The following is a 13,215-nucleotide window of genomic DNA, read 5'->3' on the forward strand; positions in this document are numbered from 1 at the left end:
CCCTGAGAGGACAACGCCTCCGCCTGGCCCTGGGCACGGCTGCCTGGCCCCAGCCCTGACGCAGGGGCTCTCGCAGGCCCCGCCACGTCACTCCGGCGGCGATGACCTGCGACACGCCACCGGGGACTCTGCTTCCTCGGCCCCCCTCCCCCGCTAGGTACGGTCCAAGCCGTTCTCCCTCCCGCCCGCCTTCACACTTGGTACGGTCCAAGCGGCCTCCCCCGCCCCTCCGCCGCGCTCTGCCCCGCCCGCTGGGGAAGCCCCGCCCCCTCCGCGGGGCGGAAGCGCGTTTCCCAGGGGCGTGCCCGCGCTGCCGACGTCTGTCCTCACTTCCGGGCCCTTTCCCGCCGCGGATCCGTTGCCCCGTTTCTCCGAGAGAAGGACGCCCACAGGGTGCGGTGGGGATGGGACGGGGCGAGGCGGGGGCTCGGCGGCTCGGCCCTGGAGCTCGGTGCCCGGTGCCCGGTGCCCGCCGGCGTCCCGTAAGGGCCCGGCGAGTTGACGGTATCGCTGCGCCGCGGCCGCTAAACGCCGGGCTGGGCCCGCGGGGGGTGGTGGGCCCCGCCGGGGAGGCGGGGGAGGGGGGTGGGCCGGCGGTGCCGTGCGAGGGCAGGCCGGGCTGTCAGCTCCCGGGTGGCCGCTGTCGTCCCGCAGGCCCGCCGCCCGCCCTTCAGGATGTCGTACATGTTGCCGCACTTGCACAACGGCTGGCAGGTGGACCAGGCCATCCTCTCGGAAGAGGACCGAGTCGTCGTCATCCGCTTCGGACACGACTGGGACCCGACCTGCATGAAAATGGATGAAGTCTTATACAGCATTGCTGAGAAGGTAAACTGCAGCTGTAACGTGAGACGGGTGCTTTCTGCGCTCAGCGTTTCAGGTGGTTTATACGAACCCTGAGGCAGGTTTCTGGAGAGGTATTCCAGCTTTAGGAGGCAGTGAGAAAGCTGTTTGTTTTGCTTTCATGAGTGTCTCCTAAAGTCATCGACTGCCCTGATATTTGTAGTATTTAATGGGGTGAAAAGAGCGTTGCCAGTTCTGAAATCAAAATCGCTGCCTGTTAATAATCCCTCATTTAACAAACGTCAGCAAGCAGAAACAAGTGCTTGGTAGTAAGACTGCTGTGACTAGGTAATGCAGTACTAATTTTACAATAAGAATGTATAGTAACTTCAGATTTCCATTTGAATAACTTGAAAACTTACTTTCATTTTGACTCTTAAAACTGGTGAGATCCTAAAATGTACAGGATGGTGTTGATTAATCTATCAGTTATATTCGTGGAGGCACATGAGTTGCATGGGCAAAATTAAATTTTAGGAGCCAAATTCTGAAGCTGTTTTCAGATGGAAACTGAATGCCTGCTGGCAGCTGGTCACTCACTTAAGAAAGATAGATATTGAAGAAAAATTAAGACTGTTAACATACACAATCAGCTATAATTTCTCTTTTCATGTATTTGGTAAAGGTTTTGCATAGTGATAGATGCAGACAATTGACAGCTCTTCTTTAACTGAACCACATTGAAATGAAGCAAAAAAATCTGAAGCAGAAATGGTAACTCGGGTAGGAAAAGGAGTCAGCAATCTTCATGTAAAATTGTGTGCGTACTGCATAACTTGATATAGAGCTTTTTTCATGGTGTACTCCTTCCTCTTTTAATGTTACTTTTAAGTAAATGAACTTCTATCTCAAAAATCCCTAGAAGAGATTTATACCTATAGCCAAATGTTGAGACATATTAGAATACAGTAAGGAGTTGTGACATGGTTTAATGTAGACATTTTGTGTTTAACGTGGTGGGAGTGTCTTATGCTCAGATACTGTTAGTATCAACTTTTGGCAGGATGCTTGGCAATTTGGCAGACGTATTGGCAGTTAGGGGTGACTGGGGGAAGAAAGAACAATGTAACTTCTTATTTAAAAATCTCCCTCTGCAGAAATGGCAAATTAAAGGGGAGATCCTTCCTCATCCTCTTGCTTACAAGCCATGTTTGGATCTCTGCTGTTTTAAAGAGTGAGTAAAAGTTCCACTTGTACAGGTGTTTATACTAGAGAATAATACAGAATGTTAACATGCTATAATTGCATGCTACATTTGAAGAAAATGTAGCCATATTTTACATTTGTTACCATGGTGCAATATTGTAGTCTGCAGCATATTTTTGTGTAGCAGTAATATTTATCTGTACTTTATATTAGGAAAATATGTTTTTTTCAGTTTGAATCCTTTTGGGGAAAAAGAAACTGGAACACTATGTGAAAATACAAAGCAGATTATTTTCACTGAAATGTACTCCATTTACAGTTGACTTTTTTTTCCCCTCCCAAGTGTTAGGTGAAAAAGAAGCAAGGTTTTACTGAGTTTCAAAACCACATGATAATTGTAAGATGTTCAATTTTTGCTTTGTCAGGGTTTCAAACGTCTAAGAACTGCATTTCACAAAATTCCTCTGGAACACCTTCTTAAAAATATACTTTTTTTGAAAGGAGGCTCACAATTATAAAAAAACACCCCCTGAAATACAAGGCTTTGGCTGCTAAATTACTTTTTGTACCCCTTTTTTAAGAAATATTTTAAACCCATGATTTATCTAGAACTGAATACTGTAAATCAGATAACCTCTTGTGAAACCAGGTCACTTTAACCAATCCGTGGTATTGGGTCAATGTGGGTTTAGGGAGGATTTTTCAGATGTTTTACATTTATTTAACTGTAATCAGAGGCGTGAATAGCTGTGGCTTTTGTTCAAACATTAGTTGTGCCTCTGCCTTTCTGTTAAGCTTACATGAAAAGTGAGAGAGGAAAAGGGGGGACATGGAAAGAGAGAGCTATAAAAAAACATCAGTATTATAGTTACTAGTGTTTGTAATTAAAGTTAAGCGAAGCTAATCCACTTACTCATATCTATAGTTTTCAGAATTATTAGCTGTAAGCATTGCTCTCAGCAGTATAATGTCTTTCTCTTTTCCTGTAGAAATTTATCACCTAAACTTACAGCATAATTATCAGGAAAAGAAATTCAAATAAATATTGACAGTACAGACTTTCAAGTTTGTACTTACTGTGTTAGCAGCCTCTTTCAGTTCAGTAATGCAGATCTGCTAGCCACCATCAACCTGCACGATTTGTTGCAAAAGCTAGTCTCAGTTCCTGTCTTCCTTTTCCTGTGATTTCCTGGTCCATGAAGCCATCTAAACATAAAAAATATTGTCTAGAAACTGGTTAGGAAGATGAGATGGAATCTGAGATATTTTCTCAGATTTTGTTAGGTATTTGCTGTATGCGCTTTGGGCCATAAAGTAACATATGGCTGTGAGACTTGCTTCTTAAAGGGAGCTTAAAAAAAAGAAGAGTATTGCTTATCTCTAACAGAAATTCAAAGAAACTTCATGATTGTTGCCATTCTTCCTAGTCATTGATCATATTGCTGTGGCAATCTCATGTTGTCAGAATGCATTAAATTGTTTTTGGAATGACATTGCTGCTGAAGAAAGTCAGGAGGGAGAACTCTGGAGGACAAATGAGATTTCTCTCATCTGGCATATGGTTTTTCCTACATCTGTGTCTTCCTATTTACCAGCTAAGTGTGTGGTCTTGATCAAGATAGGATACAGAATCTGTATCTGATGATAAGGGTCCTATAGATTCCTCTGCTTTGTAGTCTTGAGCCGTTCCATTTAGTCCACCTAAGCAGATACAGTTCCGTCAAGTATTAAAATAGTCTGTAACTGTGGCTAGGCAATCATGTACTTTTGGTTTGTGTATATGCGTGTTGATAACGTAGACTAATCTGTGAAGCTACAGCAATTAAAAAAAACCCAAATAACACAAACAAAAACCCCAACCAAAATTGAAGCCCAACACATGAAAGTAAGTCTGATAAAATTTTGAATCCATGCTGCTGTTGACTTCTAGTTTCCTACTCTGTCTTGTCCCTGTGAACAGCAGCTATGATGGCCGGGTAAGACAGAAAGTTTTGAGTTGAAAGATGGATAAAGAAAGTCAGAGTGTCAGAAATAAATACATTCAAAATTTGATATCTGTCTTGTTTTTCTGCTGAAAATGTTTTTATCTTCAGATGTTGAACAAGTATGGAGCTGTCCAAAAGGAGGTCTATCACTAGAGGGTTTTTTTTTTTTTCAGAAAGCAGCTGACACTGCAACAAATCTACAGTATATGTTATGAGGTTAAGCACTTTCAGAGTAAATTTGTGTTATGTGTTCAACTGCTAAAATACCACAAGTTTTTTGCATATTGTCTGGACAGTAAAATTTTGGTTCACATTAACAACCTCCGTATAGTCTCAATTGTTACAACTGCAACTGCTTTTATTTAGTGTGGTTTGCTTGATCAGAGTTGTATTTATTTCTTACCTGGAGGTCTCAAGACTGTATCCCCAGTTATAACTCAAAAGTCAGAAAGAGAACTTCATAGCAACCGCTGCCTTGAAATAAATGACAGCGAAGCTTGTTCTATGTAGGAATGTAGTTCTTGCTCCGACAGCTGTGTCTGGGGTATGGATTCATGTCCATGGATGGGGAGAGGTTGGGCTTTGGTTTGTCTCCACAGACTTACTAGCTAAAGTACAGATCAACTCCTGCATCCATACCAGCCTGAATCCATAAATACTTCATTTGCTATTGCTTAAAATGAAGCCTAAGCTAAAGCCTTGTGAGTTAGAGCTGGCTGCGTGTGAAGCTGGCTCAGACGCTGCCCTGTATTGCTGTGCAGCTGGCTCCGTGCCGCTGTATCTTGGCTCCAGTATTGTGTCTGAGACAGTAAATGCTTCTTCGGGCTGTAAAACTGGTCAATACTGTGCAGAGAGTTCTGCAGGGCTTGTCTTCTGTTACCATAAAATACCTCTTGGTGACAAGCCTGCCCAGTCTGGCATTGGCAGCTAAACAGTAGATATTATGGACACAGCAGTGCTTCTGCATCACCCCTTCCATATTTAGCCTCTTACCCATGTTTTCATCTAGCTCATTCTTAGGCCTGAATCCCAACCTCCTGCTGCTACCTATATCAGAGCGTAGCATGGCAAGGCCCATGTCATGGGCAACCTTGGCAGCCAGTGTCCAAACTCAACAAAACACATCCTTATTCAACACCCTTGCAAGCTAAGTGGTTTTGGAGTGGTAATCTTGTCAGATTTGAAATTCAGAAAGCAAGGGGGAGAGAATAGAGCCACTTTTAAAGTTTTGAAAACAAATTTGAGAGTCCGTATCTAGCTTTGAGGTACGCTTTAGACTTCATACAAGCTTTTGAGCAAGCAACTGTCATCAGTTTCACTTCTATAAAAGTAGGTAGAGAAGATTCAGTTAATGCCTGAGATACTTAGGTTACGGTGATAACTTGTGTATATGCTGTGCAAAGGTGGTATAAATGATCCAGTCTTTTTGAGTAAGATTTATGTAATAACTTATTTAAAACTTGAATAGTCTGGTTCTTTTTTCTAAAATCTTAGGCTGTTGATGTTCATTGTTAGTGACAAGCATTTCTGGTTTTGCAACAGCTCAACTAAATTAAATGTATATAATGCAAAACTAACTGCAAGTTTTGTTGTTCCAGTACTATGTGGAGTACACAGTTCTTGAAAGTAAAATTTTGGTTTAGCAGTGCTTCATCGTGGCCTTCTGGTGCAACATATAATCTCCTTGCACTAATTTTTCAGGGAACAAAGCAGGTCCTAAGAATGTTGTATTAATGCTTGGTTTAACTTAAAATTACTTTCTAATCTCCAAATGAAGTAATTGTTCAGAGATTCTGTTTAGTTTGTGGAATTGCTGCATGTGTTATAGAAATTTCCCCACACGGTGAAGCTGTGCTGCTGATGCTAAAAATGCCAGCAGGATGGAAGAAGAAATGATGGGAGAAAATGAAAATGGCTCTTCAAGTTTTGGATTTTTTTTGTTTTAAAAACAAAACAACACAAAAACTCAAAACAAACAAAATTGTCTTCTGCCTCCTAAGGCTAACCAGGGAGTAACTTCAGTCACTTACCAGCTAAATTTTTGACTCTGAACATCCCAGTAAGTTTCTTAGAAATCTTTCATATAAAATTGAAATGGGCATGAATGATCACTTCAGAGGGTGTTAGAGTTTGATATTATGAGTAACTTGGGTTTTCAAGGCTTTGCCTTTTGCCTGTTTTGGAATATGGCTTAAATAGGATGTTTTCATTAGGTTATTGACAGAGTCTAGGATTATAACTGACTCCGTAATAGCACAGTAAAAACCGTTCAAATGCTGTTTCACTCCAGAAGAGATTTTACTTTCTTTGCTACTAATACTTACGTACATCTTCGAAGTGTGATTATTTTTTTATAATTTAGAAACTGTCTTGAGACAAGAAGTCCATCAAAACTTATTTACTGTGTGCTTCTGTTTTTTTGTAAACAAGCATCTCCATACTTCTCAATTAAAGTGCCTGCTAGGATGTTTAAGTACAGGGTACACCACAGATAATATTTTTCTGGTACAGTCTAATCCTATTTTGTGGACTAAAATAAAACATCTTTACATCAAGCAAAAATTATACTCATCATAGCATTTCCAGACATTTGACAGCAAAATTAACAAGTGGGAAGTACTGTGACAAACAGTAAGTTTGTCATAAATGTTAAACCAGATGTGTTATCTCAAACTAGTAATTTTGCATAGTCAGATGGGAAGGACTGAAATTGTATTTGTATGTAAGTAAGGATGGGGCAGCAAGGTTGTGCGTTCATGGTATAATGCATGAGTACAGTTACCGTTAAAGGTTTGTGTAATTTAGATGCCTACTGACTTCTATTTTAATGCGTGTGTGTTAATTTCTACTATGTGTGTATGAGCTAAATTTAGAAACTAAAACTTCCTCTAATTCCACTTAAGGTCAAATATGCTACATCTAGGAAACAAAAATGTGACATGTTTTTGTTTCAGGAATGAAGACATTAACTATGACATTAAAGGGGAGGGATTCTTGTGCATTTAACTCAGTAAATCTGCAAAATGAAAGCCTGTTTTACTAGAACTGCCCAGAGAATAGCTTTCATCAAGGTCTTTTTTTCATTATTAGTTGAATTTTTAAGCTCCTTTTTTAGCTTTACACCTCTCAAAAAAAGCTGTGAGTTTTTATTATTACCAGGTTTATTTTCATTTATTGAGCCTCGTTAAACAAATTACGTGGTTTAGAGGGGGAAAAAATGCTTGGAAGCAGGCACCAGGACAGTTTAGATCATTAATTTTCTGAAGTCTATAAGCAGCTGACGACAGAAGCAAAATGTGTCAGCTTGGCTTGCACAAAGCAGTTACTCCACTTGTTTAGAGCTGGGCATGTCACTGTGAGGTCTCAGTTGTATATAAAGGGCATTTGTTTCTCTGGATGTTGATTTAGCATAGTATCTTTCCAGCTGATACTGGATGTGAAATGAGCATCTTGGCTATATTTTAAAATATTTTCCATGTTAATTGGTTGTTGTGGCTAAAAATAATGGCAAGATAGTTTACTGTGATTTTATGACGGTATTTTGGAAAGTAAATGTTGCAGTACTGAAAGGTTATGTCTTTTAATCAGTAATACAAATAAGGGCTTGGTAATATATATTGCTTTTATATTTCCTGTTTTCTTCTGTTTAGGTAAAAAACTTTGCTGTTATTTATCTTGTGGATATCACTGAAGTACCAGACTTCAACAAGATGTATGAGTTGTATGATCCCTGTACCGTCATGTTTTTCTTCAGGTACATGATGGTTCTAGAATGTAACTCAGTTAAATTTTTTGTGTATCAAATACAGTGTCTCAGTAGATCATTTCTAAATACACATCAGCATATTGATGCTTATATTTTCATTGCTCTACAAAAGAGTAAATTGATTAAATAGTAAAATGGCATGTTTTCCAGCTAGCCTAGTAAATATTCTGATAATAGAGTACAAATTAGTGATAGTGAAAACTGGTTTTATTATCCATTGGTTTTAGTTTTAAATCTGAAACTCCCTGTATAGAATACTGCAGTAATACAGCAGTCAAGCCTGTCAAACTTGCTTTAAAGATATACCCAAAGTATTACTTGTTTTGGAGCTAAGGCGTCTACATTGATGAGATAAAATGTGCTGCTGACAAGCGTGGAACTCTCTTTGGTGTTAGGCAGTAGTGGGAAAGAAATACAAACAATGAGGAATATGCTGAAGGATGATTGCACTGAGTAACAATCTCGGGGGCATGTTTGCAGTCTTTGTTCTAGCTTTAGAAATAGGCAGTAAAATGTCAACTTGAGTGACAGGAGTGGATACTCCTTTCTTTGAGGCTCATTTTGCAAGCCTGTTCATGTTATAAGGGCTTCTTTTGAATCCTACAAGCCATTCTTGTGGGGAATATAGAGGTTTTTTCTGAATTATAATACTTTGTTAACTTGTCTGATTTTTTTTTTTTTCTCTCCCTTTAAAGGAACAAACACATCATGATTGATTTAGGTACAGGTAATAACAACAAGATCAACTGGGCAATGGAAGATAAGCAAGAGATGATTGACATTATAGAAACTGTTTATAGAGGAGCCCGCAAAGGTCGAGGTTTGGTGGTATCGCCAAAAGATTATTCCACTAAATACAGATACTGACATTTCTTTGGGGCTGCCTTTTTTTTAACCCTACGTCCACTTAAATTTATTCTTGTGTATGTGTGTACATATATATATATTAAAAGAAAAAAACTTACAAATCCTTCATTTTTGAGCACATTTTGAATTATTTGAAAGGTTTGAAGTCCATTTGGAGAAGTAGAAGACACGAAGCCTGGAACTGTCTGACTGCAGTAATCCTGAAACCAATTTGGGGTTGTTTATTTATTTTTAATTTTAAAGACTTTACTTTGTGTTGTCCTTATGGTATTACATATTTTCATACACAAAAAGCCTGTTTGCAGAAAAACATTTCAACTGTTTCTGTTTGCTTTTGTTACACAAATACCTGGGAAAACTATACTATAGTTTTTTTAAAAGAATAAAGTGAGTTACACTTATTGACCTTTATTTTCTTTAGCTATTTAAATTTGAGAATAAAACCAAATGTGATTGGATGCAAAGTCATAATGTTGAAGATGAGGGCTTATCACTTCTGTCAGGATTTCCTTGCATAGTATCTTGGTCTTCTGTACCCGCTAAAAATAGGAATAAAACACTAAGGTGCATTTATTAATATTTAGCAAAACTCAGAGAAAACATCTTCCATGACTTTGTGCACACACACTCGTGGCCTCCCTCCCCCCCCCCCCCAATTAATTCACTTGTGATGGACTTGGTTTTTTATGGTGCTTATGCACACAGTAGTCAGTTTGAAGTACTTAGTAGATTCTGCAGTGCCAAAGGCTAATTGCGGTTCTGGAGCTGACTGCGTAATCAACAGCTGAAGAAAGGATGAGCTGTGCTTTCTCTCATTTGACCTCCAATTTGTCTAAGGGTGTATTAAAATGCATATATACTTGTGAGACTTAGAGTCCACTGTGGCATGGCTTTTGAAGTTTCCATTTGCATTTCTGACAGCTTTTGTGGTAGTGGAGCTGGTGTTGTGTGGGTTTTCTTGGTTTGGGGTTTTTGGGGGTTTTTGGGTTTTTTTTGTTTTTTAAACTGATACATGCATATGTACAGGATCAAGATAAAACAAACCAGACTCTGCAGAAGAGAGGTACCTGTACTTTTGGTCCAGTTTGTCACAACACAAAGTAGACACCACCAACCTCCCAGTCAAAGCAGGTCCCACTTGGTCAGGTTGCCCACGACTGTGTCCACTGTTGAGTATCTCTATGGATGGAGATTTCCTCAGCCTTTCTGGAAAGTTTGTTCTTTAATAGTTGAAAAAAACACTTTTTCACTTGAGCATTTTAATAGTTGAAAAAAGTGTTTCTTGCATTTAGTTGGAATTTCCTGTGTTCCAGCTTGTGTCTATTAACTCTCTTTTGTGTAAAACACCTCCAATTAGTCTAACTGTTCCCCATGCTCTACTATGAGGTAGTTGTTGCTAGCAAGAAGTTGTAGTCTTCTTAAGGCTGAACTAACAGAATTCTCTCAAACCCTCGTATGCTTTGCACTCAACCATATCTTGGTGGCTTTGTTTTAATTCTCTCATAACACATATTTCTTGAGCTGGGGAGCCCCAAAATTAACACGATATTCTAGGTGTGGTCTAGAGGGGAATGACCTGCTGGCTCTACTTGTGCTAATAGTGACCAGTACATGGCTGCAGCCTTTGTTGCCAGGGCACCCTGCTGACTCACGTTCAACTTACCCACCAGACCCCACTCCTCTCCTGCAAAGCTGCATGTCAGCCAGCCCCTCACAACTGCCCTGCAGCATAAGCTTACCCTGTCCTAGAGGCAAGGCTCAGCACTTGCCCTTGAACTTCAGGAGGTTCCTGTTGGCCCATTTCTCCAGCCTGTCCTCTAGCATATCAACCTCTCCCCTGAGTTTGACATTGCTTGCAAATCTACATGATTGAAGCATTGATTACAATGATTTCTTGATATTAATGAAAACTGTGTAATAGATGCTAAGTATTAATACCTGCTGAAGTTTTAAGAATATTTCACAGAGTCATAGAATCACAGAATGGTTTGGGTTGGAAGGGACCTTAAAGATCACCTAGTTCCACCCCCACTGCCAGGGCCAGGGCCACCTTCCACTAGACCAGGTTGCTCAAAGTCCCATCCAACCTGGCCTTGAACATGGCCAGGGAGGGGGCAGCCACAACTTCTCTGGGCAGCCTGTGCCAGTGTCTCACCACCCTCACAGTAAATAACTGCTGCTTCTTTACATCTAATCTAAATCTATCCTCTTCAATTTAAAACCATTACCCCTCATCCTATCACTACACTCCCTGATAAAGAGTCCCTCCCCATCTTTCCTGTAGGCCCCTTTAAGTACTGGAAGGCAGCTATAAGGTCTCCCCAGTCTTCTCTAGGCTGAACAAGCCCAACTCTCTCAGCCTGTCCTCACAGGGGAGGTGCTCCAGCCCCCTGATCATCTTCGTGGCCTCCTCTAGACCCTCTTGAGCAGGTCCATGTCCTTATTTTGGGGTGCCCAGAGCTGGACACAGTGCTCCAGGTAGGGTCTCACCAGAGCAGAGTAGAGGGGGAGTATGCCCTCCCTCTACCTGCTGGCCACACTTCTCTTGATGCAGCCCAGGATATGGCTGGCTTGCTGGGCTGCGAGGGCATGTTGCTGGCTCATAGTTTTCCATCCACTAATACCCCCAAGTCCTTCTCCACAGGGCTGTTCTCAATTCACTCATCTCCCAGCCTGTATTTGTGCTTGTGATTGCCCTGACCCACGTGCAGGACCTTGCACTTGACCTTGCTGAACTTCATGAGGTTTGCACAGGCCCACCTCTCAAGCCTGTCCAGGTCCCTCTGGATGGCACATCCCTTCCCTCCAGTGTGTCGACTGCACCACACAGCTTGGTGTTATCAGTGAACTTGCTGAGGGTGCACTCAATCCCACTGTCCATGTCACCAACAAAGATGTTAAACAGCGCCTGTCCCAACACCTACCCCTGAGGAACACCACTTATCACTGCTCTCCGCTCGGTCACTGAGCTGTTGACCACAACTCTTTGAGTGTGACCACCCAGCCAATTCCTTATCCACTGAGTGGTCCATCCATCAAATCCAGGTCTCTCCAATTTAGAGACAAGGATGTTGTGTGGGACAGTGTCAAAAGCTTTGCACAGGTCCAGGTAGATGATGTCAGCTGCTCTTGCCTTATCCATCAGCGCTGTAACCCTGTCATAGGCAGCCACCAAATTTGTCAGGCACAATTTGCCCTTAGTGAAGCCATGTTGTCTGTCACCAGTCACCTCCTTATTTTCCATGTGCCCTAACATAGTTTCCAGGAGGATCTGCTCCATGATCTTACCGGGCACGGAGGTGAGACTGACTGGCCTGTAGTTCCCCAGGTCTTATTTATTTCCCTTTTTAAGACTGGAAATCTATCCTTCATTAGCTGAGGTATCCTATTTACCTGGTAATGCTTCAATTTCTGTTATAAGAGGTTCCCATTAAGTTTCAAACAATCTTTTCTGTGAAAAGTGCCACTGTTTTGGTGTACAAGAACCTTAAAGATAGTGCAGATGTCCTGTTTTGTTTGACTATAGCATGTCTTGTTCAGGACACGTTTGGTAACTACAATCCCTTATCTATCTCAAAGTCTTTAAAATAGGCTCTTTCTTCAAAATGGCCAATTTAAAGAACGGAAATTGGTACAATGTGCATACCTGGATGATTTTGTGTGCACAGCTTTGGGTGGGCTTGTGAAAAGAGTAACGACTGAACAGCTGTAATCTGTGCAAATACTGCCATTTCTTTCAGTGCAGAATAGTTTATATTTACTGGACCAATGAAGTTTTGCAAAGGCACCTTTGTAGCAACATCAGGTAAGATAAGGTGCATTTTGTAACGTAAAACATTTAAAGAAGCATCAAAATGGCACATGCAAATGGAAAAGTTTTGTCCCAGAAGGATCTTGTTATTCTGAGAACATTTAAGTTGAAAAGGCAACAAAGAACTATAATGACAATTTTAGTATTATTAAAATAAATACATTTTCATACATTGAAGAAGTTTGTGACTGGATAAGTTCACTATATAGGATATAGTTTTCTGTCCAAAATAGTGGGTTTGCCTTCCCTGAAATTTAACAGTTCTTTCCCAATTACAGGAAATACAGTGTCCCATTGATGAATAAACCCAGCTTTCTGCTTTTTTCCTGGGGTAACAGTTTAAAAAAAAAAAAAAAAAAAAAAAAAGAGAGATATTATATTGTGACATGATGCAAGCATGTTTGTTTTCACTGATGATTTTTGTGACTAGTGACACTGGTTGTAAACTTCTACATTCAGTGTGGTGCTGTTCTCCCTTTATCTTGCTTGATCACATCCTCATTTAAGTGCTGCAAAGAAACAGTGAATAAGTAGGTTAGTGGTTTAATTATTCATGAATGTGATTCAGCATAAAAATAGGAAGATTAAGTACAGTTAATAAAAATAGGAAGATTAAGTACCGTTAAATACATCTTCACAGATTGTCTTTCTATATTTCTGAAAATTATTTCATAGCTTATCACAAAAAAGGCATCAGAATTAATAGATGCCTAATTTAAATATATTTACAGACATTCCTCTTTCACTGGGTAAGCGGTCTCTAAGTGACAAAAATAATTGATGTCTCTCAGTCTGAA

The 13,215-nt window shown here is 40.5% G+C and overlaps 1 protein-coding gene across 2 annotated transcripts; it reads left to right on the forward strand.

Moving 5' to 3' along the window:
• The first annotated feature begins 284 nt into the window (after nucleotides 1–284).
• On the forward strand, nucleotides 285–9,008 carry TXNL4A (thioredoxin like 4A). Of its 2 annotated transcripts, XM_074870411.1 has the most exons (4): nucleotides 285–393; nucleotides 655–828; nucleotides 7,625–7,728; nucleotides 8,436–9,008. In XM_074870411.1, the coding sequence occupies exons 2-4, from the start codon at nucleotides 676–678 to the stop codon at nucleotides 8,605–8,607; spliced, it is 429 nt and encodes a 142-aa protein (XP_074726512.1). In that variant the 5' UTR covers nucleotides 285–393; nucleotides 655–675; the 3' UTR covers nucleotides 8,608–9,008. The 2 variants fall into 2 exon arrangements, with proteins under 2 accessions (XP_074726512.1, XP_074726522.1); XM_074870421.1 differs by lacking the exons at nucleotides 285–393; nucleotides 655–828 and adding an exon at nucleotides 1,941–2,017.
• Nucleotides 9,009–13,215: the final 4,207 nt, after the last annotated feature.

This window comes from Strix uralensis, chromosome 1 (genome assembly GCF_047716275.1).
Source record: "Strix uralensis isolate ZFMK-TIS-50842 chromosome 1, bStrUra1, whole genome shotgun sequence".
Classification (NCBI taxonomy): domain Eukaryota; kingdom Metazoa; phylum Chordata; class Aves; order Strigiformes; family Strigidae; genus Strix; species Strix uralensis.

Excerpts from the sequence above, each read along its gene's own strand:
- TXNL4A (XM_074870411.1), top strand. The coding sequence starts at position 676 with ATGTCGTACATGTTGCCGCACTTGCACAACGGCTGGCAGGTGGACCAG. Across the intron at positions 829-7,624 it reads TATACAGCATTGCTGAGAAG|GTAAAAAACTTTGCTGTTAT; the intron begins GTAAACTGCAGC and ends TCTTCTGTTTAG. Across the intron at positions 7,729-8,435 it reads ACCGTCATGTTTTTCTTCAG|GAACAAACACATCATGATTG; the intron begins GTACATGATGGT and ends CTCCCTTTAAAG.